This window comes from Artemia sp. Qi Xiang Cuo, chromosome 13 (genome assembly GCF_049724085.1).
Source record: "Artemia sp. Qi Xiang Cuo chromosome 13, ASM4972408v1, whole genome shotgun sequence".
NCBI lineage: Eukaryota > Metazoa > Arthropoda > Branchiopoda > Anostraca > Artemiidae > Artemia > Artemia sp. Qi Xiang Cuo.
In genome coordinates, this window is record NC_142806.1 from 23,819,750 (window position 1) to 23,844,376 (window position 24,627).

Genomic DNA, 24,627 nt, shown 5'->3' on the forward strand with positions numbered 1-24,627 from the left:
CTCGGTATGGTATCCCCTTCTACCTCGAGAACTATGTAATACATTTAATTCTGTTCAAATTATCTCAAAATTCAATACTTCTTCCTTTTTATACCTTCCTGCCATGCCACCCTAAAAGGCAGCATTTGCCTTCGGTTTGCCAAATCCTCTATCCTCACTAACATACTCAAAGAGGACATTCTCATTAACTTTCAAAATACAACAAGACCACGCGTAGGCCTCTCAGCTGTTCCAACTTACCAATTCGTATCGCTACGGATCGAAGAAGTCACATTTCCAAATAACAAAGCATCTAACAAATACTAACAATAAAATAAAATCTTTCCTTAAATACGCATCATTCTTTCGTCCTTTTCTTAGTCTTCTTTTATTATCACTTTTTTTGTTCTTACATACTTTAAGTTATTTCTTTTGATTTATACTCCTTTTTGACGCACCTCAAGCTCAGGGTTCTCGTTTCACTTTTTTCACTTTCATCGCTTGTTTTCAACTAGTTTGTTATTTCTTTTTTGCTTTTTTTATGTGCATCCTTCATCTTTTGGGTTTTATACTGTTTGTCACTGAAATGTGGATTCGCGTTTATTAGAATACGATAGTCGACTATTAAGCTTTGTTATCGTATCTCATTGTCTAACTCAAACTTTCGCTTTTTTTTTAAAAATATGAGTAAAAGCAAAAAAATACAAATAAATAAAAAAAAATACATTTAAATTCACGAGAAACATAATACTTCATGGAGATTAAAACTGCAGAAATGAGACCAAACGTATACTGTTTAGATACTCCTAGCCCCCCCCCCCACCAAAAAAAAACAAACTTGAAATAAAAATAAAAACATAGGTAATGTTCTAATTTCTAATTCAGGCATTTAAGTTTACGTAATCAAAACCGTTATATTTTTTTTTCAATTAAAACTTACAAAGGTTCGGGTTGAAAAATAACAATTTCTTCTCTAAATGGTATGCTTGAATCCCAACAGCTGCGTTCACAAGTTAGTATGATAATTGTGCCGAAGTTCAATTGAACATTAACGTCTTCAAGACTGTTTTTGCCGATTGCCTTGAGGCATCTATTAAAATAAGGCATGAGTTGCAATTCAAAGATGGCAGGATGACCACAGGTTCTACATAACCCGTTTTGGTCTTTCATCTCTTTGAGCAGCGCAGCTCCCTTTCCACGGTCTTGTGAGTACCTAAAAAAAAAGATACACGCCATGCTTAATTCAACGCGTATTTTAAACACTTCAAGGGGGCCAAGCTCTGAATAGGTTAAGGGGAAGGTGCGTTGGTACTGAAGGATACAGGTGAGTTGGTACTCAAATGAATTGTCAATAGTAGCAGTGGCAGGAAATTCTAAAAGCAATACAAAAAAACATTACTATACAAACTCTTCAATTTAATTTCAGTTTAATTCAACTTGTTTGTAAACATCCCATTATTTGGGATGGAGGAGGAGCGTGCATAGCTTTGTTGGCCTCAGGTGGCTTGGTGCTACGGTAAGTTGTAAGTAGTAACAGTAGCAGTAATTTAACTTGTCAACTGTATTAAAGAACATAGTAAAAGTAAAAAGTTCTGTTAAAACTTAACGTTTTAGAAAACCATGTTTAACTCGTTGAGTATTTTAAAGACTCTTTAAGCGTTTAGAAAGTCAAGCGCTGAACCGACTGTGGTGAATGAGGAGTGTTTGTAGCTCTGTTGGCCTGAGGTGGCTTTTTACTAAAATGTGTTTTCAGAAGTAGTAGGCCTAGTAGTAGCAGGAATAGTAAATGTTAAAACTACTGCAAGAAATACCTTACAATGCAAGTTCTTCAATTTACTTTCTCATTGTTGAATTTGTAGTGTTGAAAAGCCAACAATTTGGTTTTGTGCTTGTTTGCACCACCATTGTCATGCGCAAACGGTGCTGGAGACAATCACTATGCTCTTTTTGTGTTCGTTTTTGTGTCAACATAAAGATAAAGAATAGTTTAGAATATAATGGACTCGACTGTCCGATCACGAAATAGTGTCCGATCTGCACATTTTCTCGATTTCGAGTTGAGATTGGCAGTTCTTGTACAGTTCTTCACGCTATTATTATCCAAGTTGCTGTAACTCCTACGATTTATTAAATTGGCGATTGAACTTCACGGTGTATTTGCTACATTATCTGACTTTCAAAATCCAAAACAATGCATTGACGAAGCAATCAAAAGACTACAGAACAATAACTAGTCTGAAAACAGTATATCTAAAGGACCATTTGGCTAGAAATACCTGAGTATGACATGAGTTCAGACATTCTTAAAGTGGCTGATAACCCCGTCTACTGATTTTCTGAATATAACTATTAGCTTAAGAGAATGAGGTAATGAAAATATTCTATTACATACCTTATGATACAAAACAGTGTATTTGCACAAAACTTTCAAAGCGCATTTTAGGAACAGTGTGCATACAGAAAGTCTATTTTCTCGAAAATATAGTCAAATTTTCGCAAAACAAGTAGCTTTAAGCGAATCAGTATAAAAACTAATCGGGAAGTAATAGACACGTACACTTTTTTCCAAGGGTGGTAAGTCTGGTCTTCAAGCAAAATTACTGAGTCTCTCCTGTAAAATTTTGAAAAATGCAGATACACTGTTTTGGGATTAGACCGCCAGAATCCCCAAGTCAAAGGGTGTCTATTTTATTGTAAGCTATTCCCCAGGTCTTTTAGCAAATATCAAATCACCTCAAATTACCTAATAATTTTAAGACACCTTAGATACTCACGTAAATCAACAGGTCAACAACAGGAATCTCAACTCAATCTTTAAAGCACATTTAATATTGACAAAAAAAAATACAGTAGCGCTTCTTAGTAGATATAGCAACGGACCTGATAAAAACTTTATGCTGCCTTTAATAATCCTCACTATTTTGATAGAACGAGGATTTTGGATAGGTCTTAGTCACGCAAAAACACTCTTTCCAAAGTTCTATATACCACGCAATCACACAAGCTTAACAAAAACCGATAGTCAAAAATAAATTAGAATGAGCTGACACAATTCGTATTAATTCTTAGCATGAACAAAATCTATGATGACTCTGGGCCAAAGACTTTAAGCTACTACACTTCAAATATCAGTGAAATAACAGTGACAAATACGATATGATTTAGACTCCCCCCAGAGCCGTATCCAAGGGTACAGGGGGTTCGGGATTTGCCCCCCCCTTAGGATTTATGTTTGACTCTTTTATGTAACAATTTATGTAACAAAAATGCATATAAACAAACCTTTATACGTTTTTTAAGTTTTTTTCTATGACCCCTCCCCCCTCAAACAAAATACCTAGATACGCCCTAGCATTTTCCGTAGAGAGAAATTCAAAAATCGTTTCCAGCCATAGTCCCATGTCCCATGTCACTACTCTCTTCCATTGGATTATATATTCACTTGCCAAAGAGCTTGTCAGGCGACACTCATAAAGAAAAAAAACAAAAATAATGTCAAAGCAATGAAAAAGAAAAAAGGGTAAAAAGAAAAAATAAATGAAAAAATTGAAAAAGAATAAGAAGAGTAGGCTACATAAAAAATACTAAAAGTATGAAGCATATACTCTTTTGTGAAGACAGGAAAAACAATATCTGCCTCCTTTCCCCAAGCAATAAAGTCAAAGACACCTGACCCCCCCCCCACCCCACCCCAAAAAAAATCCTAAATTTTTTCTTTCCAAATCCCCCAGATTCGAGACAAAACAAGATATAAATATCCAAACTCGTGAGTCTAAGAAGGGGTGAGCCCTAGGGAGGTAATGCTTAAACAAATTCCCAAGTAACATCTGAATCTCACATGCCAGAAATCGCCTGGATTCGTCTGCAAGAACAAGTAGATACTTACCAAACTGCGTGTAAAATTCCTCAACTTTTAATGAATGCTAATGACTGCATACAATATCTTTCGAATGTTTCAAGCCAAATCAAGGTATAAATGTCCAAACTCGTGAGTCTAGGAAGGGGTGAGCCCTAGGGATGTAATACTTAAACAAATTCCCAAGTAACATCTGAATTTCACATGCCAGGGAAGCGGAAAACATCTGGGTCCTTCTGCAAGAACAAGTAGATACTTACCAAACTGCGTATAAAATTCCTCAGCTTTCAGTGAATACTAAAGACTGTATACAATATCTTTCGAATGTATGCTATACTCGACTGCCTTCAAACAAAAACAAACAAATGTAGGCTATGCTCCGTGTGATTGTCACAAACGAACTGAAAAAGAGTACAAATTACCCATTGATATACACGATTCAGGTAACAAGATCACGTCAACAGGGACTGGTTGCGTCTTATGGTGACTTTCTTATCACATAAAGTAAGATTATTATATCGAAAAGTATATCCTACTGCTACAACTACTGCAGCACCAAGCCACCTGAGGCCAACAGAGCTGTTCACGCTCCTCTTCTATTCCAATCTATTTAAAGCTTCATTCTTCAAGCCCTTCAATGAAGTTCAAATTTCTTCTCAGTCCTTTATTATAACATCTTCTTACCTCATTCGGGGACGAACTGTTTTTCCTTCGTCCCCACATGAATGGCCAAAAAGCAAAATCTTGACAATCTGTCATTATATATATATATATGTCATTATTAATATATATATATATATATATATATATATATATATATATATATATATATATATATATATATATATATATATATATATATATATATATATATATATATATATATATATATATATATATATATATATATATATATATATATATATATATATATATATATATATATATATATATATATATATATATATATATATATATATATATATATATATATATATATATATATATATATATATATATCATATATATCATATATATATATATCATATATATATATATATCATATATATATATACATATATATATCATCCATACATATGTCATTCCTAGGGCAGAACTAAGGTAAAACTTTCCTAGGCCATTCCTAGGGCACAACTTAACCATGTCTTGATGCCTGCAAAATACTTAATTTTCAATTCCGGCTTTGCCGCCGGGCCCCGGCACGCTTCTATATATGGATTCTCATTGTCGCTTGTCTTCTAACCGCAGACAATTTGTTGTCTTTTCATACTGATGTATTTTCAAAGATATTTGATTATTAAAGCAACTCCGATTTCTAACAACGATATCTACTAAGCTTCAAACTTTTGGTTTTCTTTTTTAAGGTTTTTGAATTGTCGTAATCACTTGTTAAGATATATACAAATATTCTTGCAATTACCAGCTTTTTGCTCTTTACGCAGTTTAATATCTTTCAATACTGTGTCTATTCAAAGATGATTATTAGTGCAAGTCCAATTTCTAACAACGATATCTACTAAGCTTCAAACTTTTAGTTTTTTTAAGGTTTTTGAATTGTTGTAATCCCTTGTTAAAATATATACAAATATTTGCAATTATCAGTTTTTTTGTTCTTTAGGCAATTTAATTTCTTTTCATACAGAATCTAGTCAACAATATTTGATTATTACAGCAAGTCCGATTTCTAAAAACGATTTCGACTAAGCTTCAATCTCTAACAACGATTTCTACTAAGCTTCAAACTTTTGTTTTGATTGTTTAAGGTTTTTGAATTGTTGTAGTTCCTTGTTAAAATATACACAAATATTTTTGCAATTACCAGTTTTTTTGTTTTTTTTTTGCTCTTTACGCAATTCAATCTCTTTTCATACTAAAATGTATTCAGAGATGTTTGATTATTACAGCAAGTCTGATTTGTAACAACGATTTCTACTAAGCTTCAAACTTTTGGTTTAATATTTTAAGGTTTTTGAATTGTTGTAATCAATTATTAAAATATACACAAATGTTTTTACCCGTTTTTTGCTCTTTCCGCGATTCAAAGTCTTTTCCTTTTACAGTATATTCAAAGATATTTGGTTATTACAGCAAGTCCGATTTCTTACAACGATTTCTATTTAAAATGATGTCACCAACATACATATTGTCGTTTCATACTGTATCTTTTCTAAATATTTGATTATTAAGCAAGTCCGATTTCTAACGATGATTTCTGCTAAGCTTCAAACTTTTGGTTTTATTTTTTAAGGTTTTTCAATTGTTGTTATTTCTTGTTAAAATATATACAAATATTTTTGCAATTACCAGTTTTGGGTTTTTTAGGCAATTTAATGTCTTTTTATACTGAGTCAATTCAAAGATATTTGATTATTACAGGGTTTTTTTTTCTTCCAAAATTAAGGCTTTTAACGAATTTTCCTAGACTTCTGACCTATCTAGATCTCTTTTTTTTTACCCGAGAATATCCCAAGATACAAATTTTCCTGAAAAACTATAGAGCTGTTTTAGAGAACTGAAACACACAATTATTACTCAAATATAAAGAAAGTATATATATAATTGGCTATCTCGAAGCTTTCCCTCGACAAAATTTTGACACTAATGAGGCAAAAATTTATTTTGCAGAAGAAATGGATGAAAACGCCAATTCGTTGTGGCACAATCTTGTTTGCTACTTAAAAAGAGCACTTGATGTAAATATTAGCTTTTAAATAGGCTCCTATTTGTCTACCTACGATTATCCGTCCTATAAAGCAACCCCCCGAAAGAAAGGGGGAGAAAGATATTTCACTGCTAAATTATTGCTAATTTTACCTGAAAATAAAGTCAATGTGGCAACACTACATTGATAGCAAACGGGCCAACTTCAATCCTGGAATTCCTGGTATATTAAGAAACGGTAACAAGGGCACAGTAATGGTGTTAAAATTAACTTAGCATAAATAATAAAAGTAACATTGGTCATCAATGTTTAGTTTTAAAATTAGTTACTTTTCTCTGTCTATAAGCCTTTGGGTAAAAATTTTAAGCCCTGAAAGCAAAGCTATATTCGTGGCTTTTGTAAAATCCCCTGTTGAGAGTTTTTGGCCGCGACAACTCTGATGGTACACTTTTTACTTCAATTTGCTGCCATTTTGAAGGGCTTTCTATTACAAAAAAGGATTTCTATTGAAAAATTATCAAAATCATGTTTCTGCAGTTACAAATTATATTTAGCTGAGCCTGAATAATAGTTACCATTTTTAATCAGTATCAATTAACAGTTTTTGGTGGCAAAGGGCTGAGGTATGTTCTTTACTAGATTACAGTTGCAACTACAACTAGGATTTGGTAGCTAAAACTTAAATGTTTATTTGGTAGGTTCATATTTAGCAATGCTGCATTAGATTTTCCAATAGTCTTGGGAGACAATGCTTCAATTTGCGCATCTACAGTTAAAATAAACCAATATTTCTGAATTTTCTAATACCATACTTTAAATTAGTTAACAAAGCATCAAAATTTTTATATTTGATACTATTCAAACTGCTAAAACTTATAAATATTATAATATTTTATAATATTCAGACGTTATGTTGAGACTATACAGCCGATTTGTAGGTCAACATAAACTTTAAAATAGAAAAAAACAATACCTTAAAATTTGATAAGGAGATCTTCTTACTATTTCCAAAAATTTATGGGTCAATCTGTCACCGTGAGCTGGTATTATTTTTTCATAAAGTTCAGCACTTATTTCCTTTTCACTTTTAAATTCATGTACGCTTTTTTCCTTTTCTTGATATTCTTCTTCCTTTTTACGATATTTACTAAATTCAAAATTTTCATCCTCATCAACAACTGATATATAGTAAGGTTTAAATAGGAAATCAATTTTCGATACAGAGGTCTGTTTTTTCACTAGTAACTCTGGTAACGCTGAGATCTTTGCCAATTCAACCAGTTCATTTTGCAAAGACACCTGGTCTTCATCATCAGTTTCATCGCTTAATGAATCAATAGATGGCTCTACTGGTACACAATCGAGAGTTTCAATTTTGGGTGTCTCAAATGTGGATGTCTCTTCAGATATTTTTAAATTTGCAAGTTGTGTTGATGGTTTATAAGAAGTAGATGGTTCTACTAAAAAAGGAGATGAATTACCCCAATCATCTTCTTCACCCCAGTCAGACGAGTCGAACCCAGTATTGTTTTTTTTTACTTTGCTTTCATCATCAGGAAATTCTATTCTCCAACATGTATAACTAAAAAATGAGTTTTAAAAAATTTAGATAATTATAAATTATGGAAACTATGACAAAATACATAAAATTATAAATATAAATTTTTTTTTTAATTATGCAGAGGGATAAAATCAAAAAAATACCTTTCCAAAATTTCTTATGCACATATCATCTTGAAGAATGTTTCAAATACTAGGAAAAATACAGTTGACGTTTAATGCTATGTATTTGCTTACTTATTTCTTCTTTTTTTGTAAGGGTCCTAGACGTATCCCAGTCCCGCTCTTTGGAAAATCCCCACTCCCACGAAAATTCCCCCATATGCAAAACAGAGCAGCCAAAAAGGAAATATGACAAATACAAATGATGAAGAAAGGTAAGAGTTTGGGAGTATTCTGCCTGTATTCCAAAATATAGGCAGAATGTATGGTGAAGGACATCCTATAGCATTTATTTTTGTATTTTCGTTTATTTTAATTTTTTTGTCATGTTTCAAGGGGCTGAGCTATCACAGCAGGGTAAAATTGAAGCTAAAAACAGTAACTTGAAAATAGGAAATTAGTGGCAGCTACAGAAGAGTTGCCCTGTGAGGGAAGCACACTTGGACTTGGTCCAGGACCAACCAGAGACTTTGCTAGAACCAATTTTGGGGGAAGGGGAAGCAATAGACTTTACCGACTGGCTGATCATTTTTACTGACTGATTTGGGTGATATTATTATTAAAATTAATTCATAAAAAAAATAATAAACGCACATCTGTGATCATTCTTCTGAAAAAAATCTAAATTTCATGTTTTCTTAGAAAGGAACTTGAAACCTCTAGTTTTCTAATATGCTGAATCTAATGATGTGATTTTCATCAAGATCACTTGCGTTTTCGGATATTTTCCCCTATATTTCAAAGATATGGCAAATTTATTTAGCCTCGTGGCGTTTGATGTGTAACATTAAACTTAATTAACTTCCTTATTTGCAATTAGCATAAAAAACGATTGAAAAAGACACTTTTCCATTATTTAAAAGCATTACAACCCTTAAAGTCTCCTGGACTTGGATTATGCTGATGATTTAAGCATCCTAGATGAAAGTGTGAGCAAAATGAATGAAGTTATAGAGGTTTTGCGAGTTCAGGGTGCTAGAATTGGTTTGAAAATTAATGTTAGGAAGACTAAGTCACTAAGGCTAGGAATAAGTGAAGACGAAAAGGTGACGTTGGGTAATGAAAAGATTAATCAGGTGGGCAGCTTTACTAACCTTGGTAGTATTATTGGTAAAAAATAGTGAGAGCAGTGAAGATGTTAAAAGTAGAATAGCCAAGGCTCAGGGTGTTTTTTCACAGTTAAAAAAAGTTCGGAAGAATAGGGAGACAATTCTGCAAACCGAGATAAGACTATTAGTAGCTACAGTGATGAGAGATTGGTCAAATGTGGCTCAGAAGCATTGACGCTCCGAAAAGCGGATGAAGATTTGCTAGATCTTTTCCAGAGAAATTGCTTAAGGACTGTTCTGGGTGCCCGGCTGACTGACCGTATTTCAAACAATAGGCTGTACGAAAAATGTCGTTCAATACCGCCCTCCAGGGCTATAATGAAAGAAAGGTTGAGGTGGCTAGGGTACGTTGTGCGGATGAAGGATGATAGATTGCCGAAGATTGTTCTTTTCAGCCAACCGTCTAGGGCTAAACGGAAAGCAGGTCGTCCCCGTCTGGGGTGGGAGGACGTCATAAAGAAAGATTTTAAGGAAATGGGAACTTCGTGGGAGGGTGTAAAAAGGGAGGCTTTGAATAGATTGGGGTGGAGGAGGAGCGTGCGTAGCTGTGTTGGCCTCAGGCGGCTTGGTGCTGCGGTGAGTTGTTAGTAGTACTAGTAGTAGTAAAAATCAATAAGCACAAGAGACTTCCTTAGAGCTCAAAAGTATCTTCATTAGTTTGAGTTTCTTGGTAGTTTATGCCTCTTGTTTCCTCAAAAGTATGGACTTTTCTGGTGGCCATGACTAAAAATAACAAACAGAAAAACCAAACAAAAAAACAGATAATTGTTTCATAAATGCATCACCTTAATGGCTAATAGAAAAAAACAAGGGGGATTTATAAGGAAATTCGCACAAAATGTGCAAGTAAAAATAGGGTTTATTACTTTTGGAATTAGTTTTATAATTATGTTTTGAGAGACTTAGGGGTCGCATCATTTTATGCAGTTTTGAACACTAATATGGAAGACATCTTAACTAAAGATCATCCTATGTGTCACATAAGATTAGCACGGAACGACCGCGATATGTCAGATTAATATTTGAAACTAAGGGTAACATTTTTAACAGACCAGCCAAACTGTTTTTCATACAAGCATCAGTAACACGGCTGCACTTTAGCAGTTACAATGTCCAGGAAACCAGAAATGTTTTTCTTACAATATCCCAGAACATGCCATAGAAATGTTATTTTTACAATGTCCAAGAAGGATAAATCAGTGTGTTCCCTGGTTGAATGGTTCCTGAGACCCATCAGTAATGACAAGGCATAGCAACTTTAGAGAATTTATGGAGCAAAGTAGCTGAATTCCATGATTATTTTGTTATGTTGCAATATGTGATTATTTATAATTCTAGACACTGCAATTACTAGACTGTAGCTGCATTACTGAAACTTAAAGTGAAAATTTAACATATTTACAACAATTTGAATCAATTTCTAATTTCTCTCTGTCTGACACTCTGCAGTATCTTTAAGTGCATAGCCTACATATTAAAAGAATCAAAAATAAAGATAGCAATGTTTTTCACTGCTGCACAAGAAGAGAGGGATGGGAGAGTCCTTAAGATATACAGGTGTCTTTTTTTTACCATTATCTAGCCAGCAAAACTATTACTTTTACTGGCAACTAAATATTTACAAATTTATCTAGTTAATCATCGAATTTTGTGCATGGAAGACCCATTTCTTTTCAGTGCAATATGAAAAAAAAACAACTAAAATTAAAATCAGTTAAGCAAGTATTTTATGTTCAACATTTTAATTTTCTTGTAGCTAACACTTAGATCCATTCCCAATTAAATCTTAAAAGTGATTCCAGTCTGAATATCTTAATCAACGTTTTATGTCAACTGAGGGATTTTGCCTACTCCCAAGATTTTTTTCGCCCCCACCCACCCTAGATGTTAAAAAAATACCTTTTTGGTATTCTCATTTTTTTAAATGGCTTTTTTGGTACTCTCACTAAAAAAATGAAATAACAACAAAATTCCCCCCAACCTAGAATTTCAATGATACATTTTCCCCCTCCTAATTTTCATGAATTGACACCACTGCAGACTCCCTGGGGCAGAGAAGGAAACTATTAGGTTAAATCTTCATGGATTTAAGATGGGAAGATAGGAGAAAAAAAAACACCAGCACAACTCAGGACAGATTCAAGGAAATTTGATAATTGGGATTATTAATATACACTGTATAGGATTAAAGCTGAAATTTCTCAGAAAGTAATGATTAAACCGAGTGATTTTGCTTTCAAAAATTATTTTAATTCAAAATCCAGCCAGCACAAAGCAAATCTAGGTTAACTTAAGAAACCCTTGGCCAGTTAAGTAGACTAACTGACTTTAACCTGGTACTAGTTACAAAATTTAGGGTTCATTTCATATCATAGATTTTAAAATGCCGGGGAAAACAAATCTGAATTAATTTGGGCTAAGTAACTATTTAGCGATCCTGATGTAATATGCTGACCAGCCTGGGGTATGCTCCAAAACCATTTAAGGATAGAATTACAAGCTAGAAGACCTTCAGTATATATAATATATATATATATATATATATATATATATATATATATATATATATATATATATATATATATATATATATATATATATATATATATTGTTCAATACTCGTTCTGCATTGGTGATCTGTCTCCGATTCCCAAAAAAGGGAAATCTGAGCAGCAATGTTCCTCTTTCCGTCCCATCACCGTATCTACTACAACATGCAAACTTCTCGAGCTTCTTTTTCTTGATGAATTAAGACAGAAATGTTACGTTCCCCCATATCAGTTCGGTTTTCAGGCTAATCTTGGCTGTTCTCATGCTCTTACAGCAGTTTTTACTGCCCTCGCCGACGCTGAATCTTCGGGAGAAAGTATGATCCTTGCCGGAAATGACGTTAAATGTAAGTTCAAGTCCTTTATTCATTCGTCGATGCTTCTTCATATGGCAAGGCTAGGCGTAAGCCCATCAGTTTTCCGTGTTTTCAGGGATTTATATATGAATCTTAGAGTGTGTCTAAAACTTCCATCCCGTTTTTCCGTGCAGTCAGTTCTTCATCCTTCCCTATATAATTGCATTAATTCTCGTGTGAGGCCAAACTCTTCGATTCCCTCGAATATGCTTGTGAATCCTCAGTACCCCATCCTTGTTAAGAAGGGGACTAGACAGGGAGCTATCACTTCCCCAAACCTGTTCAATAATAGTGTCCTGCAAGCGCAGGCAAAGTGTCTTCCTTCATGTATTCTTGAGAGAATCGATATGTCTCTTATTTGTTATGCTGATGAGATCCTGAATCTCAGCCGTACGATCCAGCGCATTGAGCAGAATTTCAAAATCCTCAAAGATGAATATTCAAAAATTGGTCTGTCTTTTAATCCTGAGAAATCCGAAGTAATCCTTTTCAATTGGCGAAATCCCTCTACTTCTCTTATAAATATGGACGGTTCTCTTGTTAAACCCTCAGACCATATTTCATACCTGGGCCTCGCAATTGGCACATCTATTGGCCACACACGTAGTTTGCTGATTTCTCACGTTGAGCCTAAAATTAGCATCTCTTACTCTGTAATCGTAAAAAGCAAACTACGTTCTAACCGTTATATTATAGCATACATTGACAAAGCCACAGCCCTTCCTCATCTTCTTTACATTGCTACTTTCTTGAGATTCTTTACAGTTACAGATAAAAAGCACCTACGATCAATCTTCTTCAGATTTGCTAAATATCTTCTACATTTGCCCCCTTGGACAAGAAACCGTAAAATTATTCATTTGTATAAGCTATATATATATATATATAGGAAACAGATAGGAAACTAGCAGAGCTCATCCACAAGATTACAGACACCCACCATGGGGACCTACTAAGTTGCAGGTGACTTCAACCTGCCTAGTCTAACATGGAAAGGCCAGTTTCCCTACGTCCCTTTTGGTCCTACAAGCCAAATCATTGACATTGTTCATGATATCCATCTCCACCAAATCGTCAACAAGCCAAAACGTTTTAGGTTTAGTCAGCAGCCAAGCCTTCTCGACTTGATATTTCTCCAGAGACCAGAAGTTCTTCTGTCCATTTCATACATGCCCCCAATTGGGAAGAGTGACCATGTTGCCATAGATATCAGAACAACATTCCTCAGAAGAACAAATCGCAACATCAAGAAGACCTTCATTAATTATGAGAAGATTCAAATGGATGTTGGCAGCATGGCATGTGATGACGTCTTATCTGGCTCTCTAGAACAGCAATGGCAGCACTTCAAAGGATTAATAATAAATAAAGCAAATAAATACACCTCAAGTAAACTTATCCCCAAACCAAAAACACTTCCAGTAATGACAAGAGAGATTAAGAGGGAAATCAACTGTAAAAGCAGATATTGGAAGAAATATTAACAGCACCAATCACCTGAATACAGAGAGAAGTATTGCAATAGCCAGAATAAACTGAAGAACTTGATGTGGGCCTTGCATATGAATTTTGAATCTAAACTTAATGATGAAGTAAATACTAACCCAAAAACTTTTGGCAGTAAGTCTCTAGCCAAGACCACAATAGACAATGTATTAAAATCTGATAACCAAGCAAAATGGAGAAGTTACAGAGACAAATAGAATTACTAATTTACTGAACCAGCAATTTGTCTCAGTTTTCACCACTGAGTCTGATGGCCCTTTACCTTCCCCACCAAGCTACAATATAAAAGCCCCAGTGGAAAGTACCACGGTATAATTTACATATGTCCTTAAATGCTAAAAAAAATTGAATGCCAACAAGTCACCAGGATCTGATAATATACATATAGCAGATCCCTTCACAAGAATCCTCTAGGCATCACTTACCACTAGAGAGCTCCCAGCAGACTGGAAAGTAGCCAACATAACTCAAGTATTCAAAAAAGGTGACCGCACCATATCTGAGAATTATCGACCAATCAGCCTGGCCTCAGTTGTGGTTAAGATGCTTGAACGCATAGTCAATGATTCATTGCTTGAATATTTAACCAAAAACAAGATCTTGTCATCCAACCAGCATGGATTCCAGTCATGAAAATCAATCAAAACAAACTTGTTGGAATCATACAAAATAATTACAATCCTGATTGACCAAGGACATCCAGTTGACCTACTGCTACTAGACTTTGCTAAGGCCTTAGACAAAGTGCCTCATAGTCAACTGAACTCAAAATTATCTGCTGCTGGTATCAACTCATCCCTGATAGACTGGCTGACGAATTTCCTCACTAACCACAAGCAGAAAGTCTGTTTATTTGAGACAGGTCACCAGCCAATCTACTCTGATGAGGCCATAAAAATGAGTAGGCTACTGCAGGAAACTGTATTAGGCCCAACCCATTTCCTGATGCATATCAGCGATATTTCCAATAATGTGGAAAACAATATGCATTTGTTTGCTGATGATGCCAAACTTTTTCGGCACTGCTAACACAAGTAAAATCCAACACAATCTAGACAGGCTACAGAATTGGACTCAAGACTGGCCTTTCCAATTCGTTACAAGCAAATGTTGTATTTTGCACCCTGGACCTAATAACCCAATGACTACCTATTCAATTTTAAACCCAATAACTAATAAAAGGGACCATCTAGTGAAAAGAGAAGAAGAAAGGAACCTTGGTATAATCATTGATGAGGGTTTGAGGTTCAACAGCCACATCTGGCATGTTGCCTCCTGAGCAAACTCTGTCCTTGGCCTATTAAAAAGTACCATCAGTAGCCAAAGGCGACAATATTCATAAACTTTTTAAGGCAATTGTTAGACCATCTTGATTTCGGCATGTACCTGGCTGGTCCATCTTACTGGCAAGATTTTAGGCTCATTGAAAATGTTCAGAGGGAAGCAACAAAGTGTATGAGAATCCTAAGATCAGCTTCATATGAGGAACGTCTCAAGCAGCTCAAGCTACCAACCCTTGTTTACAGAAGCATGCATAGTGATATGATACTGACTTATAAACTCCAAAAGGTACACTCTACCATCTTCAAGGACAAACACAGTACCAGCCATCTTACAAGAGGACATTTAAAGAAGCTTCCAAAATTAAGCTCCTGTATTTTACAAGAAGAGTAATTAACCACTGGAATTAATTAAAGAACTTTACTGTCAGCACTCCTTCCATCCAGTCTTTCAAACATCAACTTGACTAGGAGTGGTAGAAGAAGCAATGGAGGTTAGACTGGGAGTCATCAAGAGCACTACAGGTTCAGAGGACCTTGATGCTCTCAAATGGATTAAGGTGATTATGCCCTGGGGAAGGTGTTTTCAAGGTCAAAGAACAAGCCAAATTCTAATGATTGCCATGTATAGTTACAGAAGGATTTTTTCAATTCTCTCATTTAAATTTCTTATGCCACAGCAATTGAATTAAAATACTAACTTTTTCCTTTTAAGTTTTAGGCCAATTTTCTTCCATAAAAGTAATTTGCAATTTAGCACATTATAATCTTCACAAAAAAGTCAAAGACTAGATTGTGTTTGTGATTTTTTTATTTTTTTTATTTTTTTTTACACTGGTACAATTTTTCGCTCTTACCAGATCTGTACCTCTTGTTCTAAATAAAACATGAAAATACAACTCACCAAGATTCTGGAGGACACAATGGACAATAAAAAACAGCTAGTGTTCTGTGGTTGACAGATAAATCTAATGGAGCATAAATTTGAACTACCAGTACAAGTGCTTCATTGCATTTTCTGCATGTTTCTATAACCTGGGCCAACTTGCTCAAATATGGAGGCAAAACCTATAACAATAAAAACTTGAAAGAGCTAAAAAAAATGGCCAATAGACTAAAAAATAATCATGATTTACAACAAGAGTTGAAGATAAAGTTGCCCAAATTTTCAAAACTAGTCACTAACATTCTGCAACACTCATCTAACAAGTTAAGCTATTCATCACACATTTCATATAATGAACTTTCAACTATTTACAAGCATTATCATGTCTTCAATAAAGCCAGTTTATAAACAACAAACACAAGAGACTTCCTTGGAACTTAATTTTTTCTTCTTTGATTTAAGTTTGCATTGAAGATATACAGATACAAATAATGGAGTCTTTCTCAAGCTGTAGACAAAATGTTACTTAGATTCAAGAAGGACAACTTCCCTATGGTGTTTGGTGCTGATCCGCTACAAGCCTCTGAAAGAGTGGTACGCAACCAATCATGATTGGTCATTTCCTTGATGATGAGGCAAGAGTTCTATGATCATCCCTCAAACAGTTGTGGTATTTGCTAGAGGATTTTAGAGCAGAGAGGTCAATTCTTGCATGTTTTTTTCAATTTTTAGAGATTACTTAATCAAATTATGAAATATTTTTGTTTTACAGTCCTGCCCCCCCTCTCCTTGGAAACCCAAGTCATCTTTTAATTCTGTTTTATTATTTATGGTACAGTCATTACCTCATTACTTAGATCTTTCAAATACAATTTAAGAAAAAGTATTTGAAAATAATACCCTGTTGGTTATTACTGTTAATAGTAAAAAATAGCACTAGGCATCAGAAGTAATTCTTCTTCTGTTAGATCCTACAAGCTTTTCAGTAGAGACTTGTTAGCCCTCTTCCTCCATCTTAATGTAGTGTTAATATATTAGAGTTAATGCAATTTATATGTCTTATAGCAGCTCCTTGAGTTCAAAGCAGTGGACTAGCCAGAAGCAGGGGTGTTGTTTTGGGGAACAGTTGCCCCCTCCCCCCAATAACTTGGAAAAATCATTATTATATAACCCATGCCTCTTTAGTATCTGTATATGGATCCCTTTTGCCCCCCCCCCCAAACATAAATCCTGGAGTTATACACCTGGTGTGGAGTGTATTTTGATTTCAATACTCTTTATGAGGGTGTGGTGAGCCATGCTTTTAACTGAGAGTGCTAGCTAGCAAACAAGGTGGTAAGAAGAAAGTGAGCCTAATTTTAATATTTCTTCTTCTTCATTAGTTTATTATTCTCCTTAAAGTGCGCATCCACAGGGGAAAGGGGCTAAAGGGGATGTAGCTCCCCCCATCAAGAAAAAAAATTATATTCTGTTTTTAAATCTTATTTACTCTGCTCAGTTTTATCATTCATTGTTGGTCCCTACTCAAAACTTATATTCAAAGAATTAAAATAAACTTAAAGTAATACCTTAAAATACCAATTTCTCTGAGGAATTTTTAATGTTTTCTGTTGGCTGGCCCAGAGACCCTAGCCAGCCCCCTCTCCTATAATTATTTTTGGACTGCACCACTGTTCTTCGCCCATTAAAATTATGGGCTTTTTGGTTGTAACTATTTAAACTCTTCTATGAACCTTCTATACCTTGTATTTTATAGTGTTGACTTCAATTTTTTATTCCTTGATTTTTTCACCACATTTTTTAAATGCAAATTACAATCATTTCATTTTGTTAAGAGCTTAGCAAAAGTGGGTCAGCTTTGTGTCAAAATAAAAATATGAATTTTGGAGAGAAAATAAGACAAAAGAAAGCACAGGAAAGAATTTAGGAAAGGGAAAGCAATGTAAAAATATAAACCTTTAAATTAAGCTTCTAGTTCTTATATAGGCTATAGTTAGTCTTAGTCTAGTTCTTATATTAGTCTTATATATAGTCTTTGGCTAAATGAGACCATTAGCAGGGGAAGATGCTGCAGATGAATTGTCAAAAATGTGAAAAAGAAATATAAAAATGAACATAAAATTAGCAATATAAATATATCTCTCTTTTTGTTTTAGCATGCCTCCTTCTGGAAAGCTGCTATTTTATATTTTTTTGTAAATTTATGTAATTGTCACAGCACCGAAGATAAAAATTGGAAACCTTGCTGAATGAGAAATTGCATGGTAGCCTATAACTCATTTTTTTTCTATAGCCTAGTATTTCTCTTAAAGAGGAAAGGGTACTTATCTGTTATAGCAACCCCACTCAAGAAGTGAAGCTAGGTTAATCCTAATGAAATATACCAAAGTATGATGAAAATATAATACTTTAAAGCAAACTTGGGCTATATATTTGTACATTAGGGGGTGGGGGTAAAGCATAGCAGGTCTGCATACTAAATGTGTTAGGTACAATTATTCTGCATATTATGAAGTAAGAATTGTTTTCTAACTTCAGACTGTCTAAATACTTTACCATTTAGACTAGCAAAAGAAACTGGTTCTATAGTGTGTCAATGGATTAAGAACTTGAGTAGGGTTTCTAGAACAGATAGGCCTAAGCACCAAGGAAAGCATTATGCATGGGGATACCACCAGATGGCTAACTTGACAATGTATATATATACAAATCTTTAAATTAGCCAACCACTATTTTAAGCATAGGAGTCCAGATGGACATAAGGAACCTTATTAAGAAAAAAATTCTTACTCCATAATATGCAGAATGATCCTAGTTAACACATTTTGCAAGGGAGAGCCTTTATCTTTTCTTCTTTCCTTTTTTCTAAGAAATCCATGAATTTCTTAGAACCTACATATTCACAGAATATATACACCCACCCCTCTAATGTGCAAATATGTACCTAGAACTGCATCCTTAATCTATATATAACATCCAATTGCATCAGAAATGAACTTTACTCCTGTATTAGCCATGTGGTGGATGTCCTTATGTATGATCACCATATCTTATTGCAATCTGGTAATTTACATCATTTACTTACTTAGACTTAGGTCCTCCTACGCCAGGGGGAAAATACATCATTTGATGCCTTTTTTTATGCTGATTACAAATATAATAATCATTTTTATCAGAAATGAATTTCAACCCCCCTCCCTATATATGCCAATTCAGGGTATAGGCCTATATTTCTACATTAGGAGGGGGTGGGGCAAATTTTATTTCTGATGTAAATGGAAGGTGGGCTTAAAGTTTACCCCCATCCCCCCTAAAGTAGGACTATATACCATGAATTTGGCATATATAGGCTAGGGGGGGGGGCTAAAATTAATTTCTAATAGAAATTATCATTATATTCATAATCAGCATAAAAAAAGGCATCGAGTGGTATATTCACTTTATTCCTAACTCAATAATATGATTTGGTTTATATTTACCCAAGGTTTAGCAGTGACTCTTTGAAAAATTTGTTGCTTAGTAGCCTAGGCTACTATGATTTTACCTTCTTCCATCAATAGGATGATTTTAAGGCAAACATGGTACCATAAAATTTAAACTTAATGCAAAATTAAGGTTCTTTCAATTTCTGAGACCATTGCCCCAGAATAAGGTAGCCTAGGCCTTATGATGTAACTAGATTAGCCTGGAGTTGATACTTGTCTACCACTAAATAATTGTACATCAGCCAAATCATATAGAAAGAATAAATTAATCTTTTTTTACTAATTCTCCTCCAACTTTATTCAAACCAATAGTCTCGGAAAGCTCTTTGCAGCTGATTTCAGAATCAACTACTCCCAAAAGAATAGTCATGTTCCACGAGTTTAAATGTTTTGCTAGATATGATATAAAAGTTTTGGATAGATGGCAACAATGATGGAATCACTTAAAAGGTTTCTTACATCGATCCTAGCTCTACTTTTTATATTGAAAGAAACGAGCCTATTCCAGTTCCCAAGCAGTTCATCTTTCGTCTAGTACGATGAAAGGCTCATATTTAAATGTTCTTAGCTTTTTTAAGGATATAGCTAAGGATAATCAAAGACATTCAAGAAATCTTTTAAAACTTTCAGACTTGCCTTCGTACTTACAATTTAACAAGTATATATTTACAGGATATCGACCTCTTTTAGACTCTATTGGCTGTGTTACTAGCCTAATTTATTTCCACAATGAGACAATTAATATTTTTACACATGGTAAGTAATCTGTTTTCTTGGCAAGGAGTTCTGTCAATGATGCCAAAATGTGTGAAATATAAACATGATGAAGCTTTGTTTCTTTTTTCAACATAGTAGTGAGGTGTGACCAAAATCTTCGCTACATATTTCATTAAAATATAAACTGTTGCTTAAAAAAGTATTTAATAAGTTGAGCATGATATTGTAAAGGAAATAATAATATACTTTGATAAAGATATGTCTAAAATTTTTGTTTTTCATTGTTTTTCTGTTTTTATCTTTACGTTGATTGGGTTTTTCTTCATATAAATTCGGATAACGCTTATATTAACGGACTGTTCTTGTAACTAAGAAATAAAATTACCTCTATAGTCGGAAATGCATCCTGAATCCAAATTTTACATGTATTAGCGTCGTAAATGAAGTTTACTCCCACCGGTAGATATACCAATTCAGGGTATATATTAACACATAAGGGGGGAGGGGGTAAAGTTCAAACTTACCTCTATAGTCAGAATTGCATCCTGAATCCAAATTTAACATGCATTTGCGTCAGATATGAACTTCACCTCCAACCTTACATAAACCAATTAAAGGTATATATTAACACATTAGGGGGGAGGGGGTAAAGTTCAAACTTACTTCTATAGTTAAAGTGGGATCCTGTATCGAAACTTAACGTTCATTTATGTCAGAAATGAACTTTACCCTCACCCCCGCTAATGTGAAATATATACCCTGAACTGGAATATACCCTGAATTGGTATATATAGGGGTAGGGTTAAAGTTGATTTCTGACAGAAATGAACATTAAGTTTGCTTTGAGGATGCAATTTTGACCATAGAGGTGAGTTTTATTTCTTAGCTACGTGAATAGTCCATTAATATAAACATTACCCATAGTCTCTTTAAGTATGCTTTGCATGTACCTCAGTGCTACCTGCTACCTAAGCAAAAATACGATTTCCTATGGTTTCCAAGGTAAGGGGCGGAAACCCTTGGGTTAATGATTTTCAATCATCGCATTTTAATGGCATAATTTTGTTTTAATCTTCCGCCTTTTCTTAAGGGAATTTAAGCTCTTCTTCTAAATTAGGGACTACTTGCTGCCGTAACTACTTTTAAGTGTAGCCCAAAAATAGCAACCATTCCAAATTTACCTTTAAATGACATTTTTTTTTCATTGAAGAATGTGTTTAAAAATAAATTTTTCCATTTGCAGCTACTAAGATCCTTGATTGACTCGTTACAAAGTTAATTTATTCTCGATTAATTTGAATGTACGTTTAAAACAAATTTCAAAGCAAAGTACAGAGCAATATCAAATCATAAAATGCACCAAATAATTCATAATAAAATCAAAATTATCACAAACCGAAATTACTCTGAATGATTAAGTGAAACCCAAAGTGAAGAGGTATTAAAATTACTGAACAAGATTTATTTTTTCTAAGACTGTAGCGAAGTATGGTCAAAATCTCCGATACATATTTCGATTAATTCTTTAAAATCTATATCAAAACGGCTGCTTGAAAACAGTAATTTTGATTATATTTGCAAAGTATTACTAATAAAGACTTTATGAATATTTTTTACGGTTTTTGCTTCATTTTGATTTTTTTTTCTTTAGATAGTTTTTTTCACTATTGCTTTACATAACAGCACCTTGCAGGCTGTAAGATAGATTATATTAGAAAGACGCTTTAAGAGAAATTTTAAAGAAAATATTGAGCGACACTGAAACCTAAACCGAGCGAAAATACCGTCATAAAGAAGGGAAAATGATTACGAACAAAAATTTTCACAAAACTGTTCTACATGGAAAATTGAAAAACGATGCTATTTATCGATAAAAGACGATATTAAAAAAATGATACACATATTTTTACGATAGACAAAAACGACAGACGTAATTTTTAGTAGTTCAGTTTGTTTGTTTTTGTTCTTTCTGTTCATCTTCCTAATATGTGTTGTTTGCTCTGCTATTTCTTTGTACACGTGAACAAACTTTTCTCCATTGTTTAAAAAGAACAAACTAAGTCAAATTTTTATTATTGATTGTTCCCAGGTCTATCAACCAAAGTACGACGGTGATTTAATAAGTAATGAGAAAAGACACTACAGCTTTTATTCAATCAATGCAAAAATTTGGCTTCTTTCCAACATAGTCCCCATAATATTCATTTACTTGTCCTGTCGTTGTTCTAATTTCCAAATACCTCTTCGCATGGAATTCTTTGCTTTGATCAGGAAGCCGATTTTGAACCTGATTAACTAAAAAAAAAGTTTTTTTTTAACTGAAAGTAAGAAGTGACATTAAAACTTAGAACAAACAGAAATTATTCCGTATATGAAAGGAGCTGTCCCCTCCTCAAGGAGGGGACAGCTGTCCCCTCTTCGTTTTAATTTTTAATGTCGCTTCTTACTTTTAGTTAAAAAAAACTTGTTTTTTTAGTTGATTTTTGAACATTTTTGAATGAATGCAGCTTTGATTTTGGCTCACCGTACATGAATACTTAAAACGAAATTCGCATATTAATTTTCCTCTTTTTGGCTAATGGGGTTTCTCGAAATTGTGTTCTGACGTAACTTACGAATTAACTTACGTAACAAATTTCTATATTTGTATGTTTTTATTACGTATATTAGGGAGTTCGCTTCCTAGTCAATAACTCGCTCTTTATGTTAAAGTTCGAATTTAGTTCGAATCAAAAACCCCTGAATCACAAAAGCCGGTTAATTAGAATAGATAGCTCTTTTGAAAGTACTAGAAACACTTTAGAGCAAAGAGCGAGCTATTGACTAGGGGGTGAACCCCCTAATATACGTAATAATTTCTGTTCGTTTTAAGTTTTAATGTTGCTTCTTACTTTCAGTTGAAAAAACTTGTTTTTTTAATTTAATTACTGACTTTTTTTTAAATAATGCTTGGAAATCCGGCTCTCCTTTCATAGAAATGTCTTTTTCCCTAAGGAAATATCCTCAAGTGGAGAGATCCTCTCCCGTAGGCCCTACTCTGACCCCGACCCCCCACTAGAAAAAAATTCCTCTTGAAAACACCTGTATACTTCCCAATAACCAATACTATATGTAAACAATGGGCAAATTTTATAACCTACAGCCCTTCTTCCGAAATGAATGGGGGATTAAGTCATCCTCAAAGACATATTAATTCAATTTTCGACTATGCTAAACAAAATGGCTATCTCAATATTTTGAGTGGGTGACTTAGGGAAGAAATGAGCGTGGGAGGGGGCACAGTTTCACTCTAATTTTTTGGTCACTTAAAAAGGGCACTAGAACTTTTAATTTCCATTCGAATGAACCCTCTCAAGATATTCTAGGACTACTGGATCGATACGATCACCCCTGGTAAAATACAAAAAAAAAAAAAAAATAATAATAATAATAAACACGCATCCATAATCTTTCTTCTGGTAAAAAACACAAAATTCCACATTTATGCAGATAGGAGCTTCAAACCTCTACAATAAGGTTCTCTGATACGCTGAATCTGATGGTGTGATTTTCATTAAAGTTTTATGACTTTTAGGGTTTTTTCCCCCTTTTTTCCAAAAATAAGGAAAATTGACTCAGGAGCGTAACTTTTGATGGGTAAGACTAAACTTGATGAAACTTATATATTTGAATTCAGCGGTTACTATTGAGCCGGGTCGCTCCTTACTTACAGTTCGTTACCACGAACTGTTTGATATTTAACTTCTTCATTAGAAAGAAATTGTTCTCGTGTAGAAGCTCTTTAAAAACTTCTGAAAAATAAAATCCCGATGAAAAAAAAAATTTCTTCGCTTTACCATGACATGTAATGAAACTTGGATACAACATTTTGAACCGGAATGGAAGAGTAAAAGTTTTGAAGGAAAGTATATATGCTCTGCCACTCGAAAGAATAAAACCAAGATCCAGCTTTTTGCAGTTATAGTCATTCTCACAGACTTTTGGGATTCATTGGGAGTGTCTATTGTGACTATCTTTGAAATCAATGAACGATCAAGAGTCAACATTGCAGTAATACGCTTATTACTTACTTACTTAAAGCTCTTGCTCGGCAGCGTCGCCAGCGTAGAGGGAACCAGTCGTCAGCGCCGTCAGTCTTCTCCAGAGTGGTCGGCTCAGGGTGAGGGTTGTCGCTTCAGCCGGGTTGATGTTTCTGGAGGCGAGCCGATCATGGATGACATCCGCCCATCTGGTGCGTGGTCTTCCCCTAGGACGCCTCCAGCCTTTTGCAGCTGGGTCGAAATCGAAGAAGAGCCAGGCGGGTGTTATGGGCAGGCTGACGGAGCAGATGACCATACCAACGCAGCGAGCAAGACTCAAGCTGCTCGGACAGGGGTGGGAGTTTGAAGGACCTGAGGATTTCCGAATTTCGTACCCTGTCGGACCATCGGGAGCGTTCGATTTTTTGGAGGTGTTTCGTCTGGATGGCATCTACCTTCAGCGTCTCTGTCTGAGTCAGC

At 34.4% G+C, this 24,627-nt stretch overlaps 2 protein-coding genes across 4 annotated transcripts in view; one reads left to right on the top strand and one right to left on the bottom strand.

The window, feature by feature from the left end:
- Positions 1–873: 873 nt before the first annotated feature.
- Positions 874–19,781, bottom strand: trus (programmed cell death 2 like trus). The gene is made up of 4 exons (XM_089099605.1): positions 19,692–19,781; positions 15,945–16,108; positions 7,492–8,100; positions 874–1,192 (listed from the first exon to the last, which is right to left on the bottom strand). Exons 1-4 carry the CDS (start codon positions 19,779–19,781, stop codon positions 916–918), a joined length of 1,140 nt encoding a protein of 379 aa, XP_088955731.1. The 3' UTR covers positions 874–915.
- A 166-nt stretch (positions 19,782–19,947) lies between these two features.
- LOC148945098 (progestin and adipoQ receptor family member 4) overlaps positions 19,948–24,627 on the top strand; it is a 48,541-nt gene continuing 43,861 nt past the window's right edge. For all 3 annotated transcript variants that reach the window (XM_089099608.1, XM_089099607.1, XM_089099606.1), the window contains exon 1: positions 19,948–20,167. In XM_089099608.1, the coding sequence (XP_088955734.1) occupies positions 19,951–20,167 (217 nt within the window). In that variant the 5' untranslated portion in view covers positions 19,948–19,950. The remainder of the gene's footprint in view (positions 20,168–24,627) is intronic.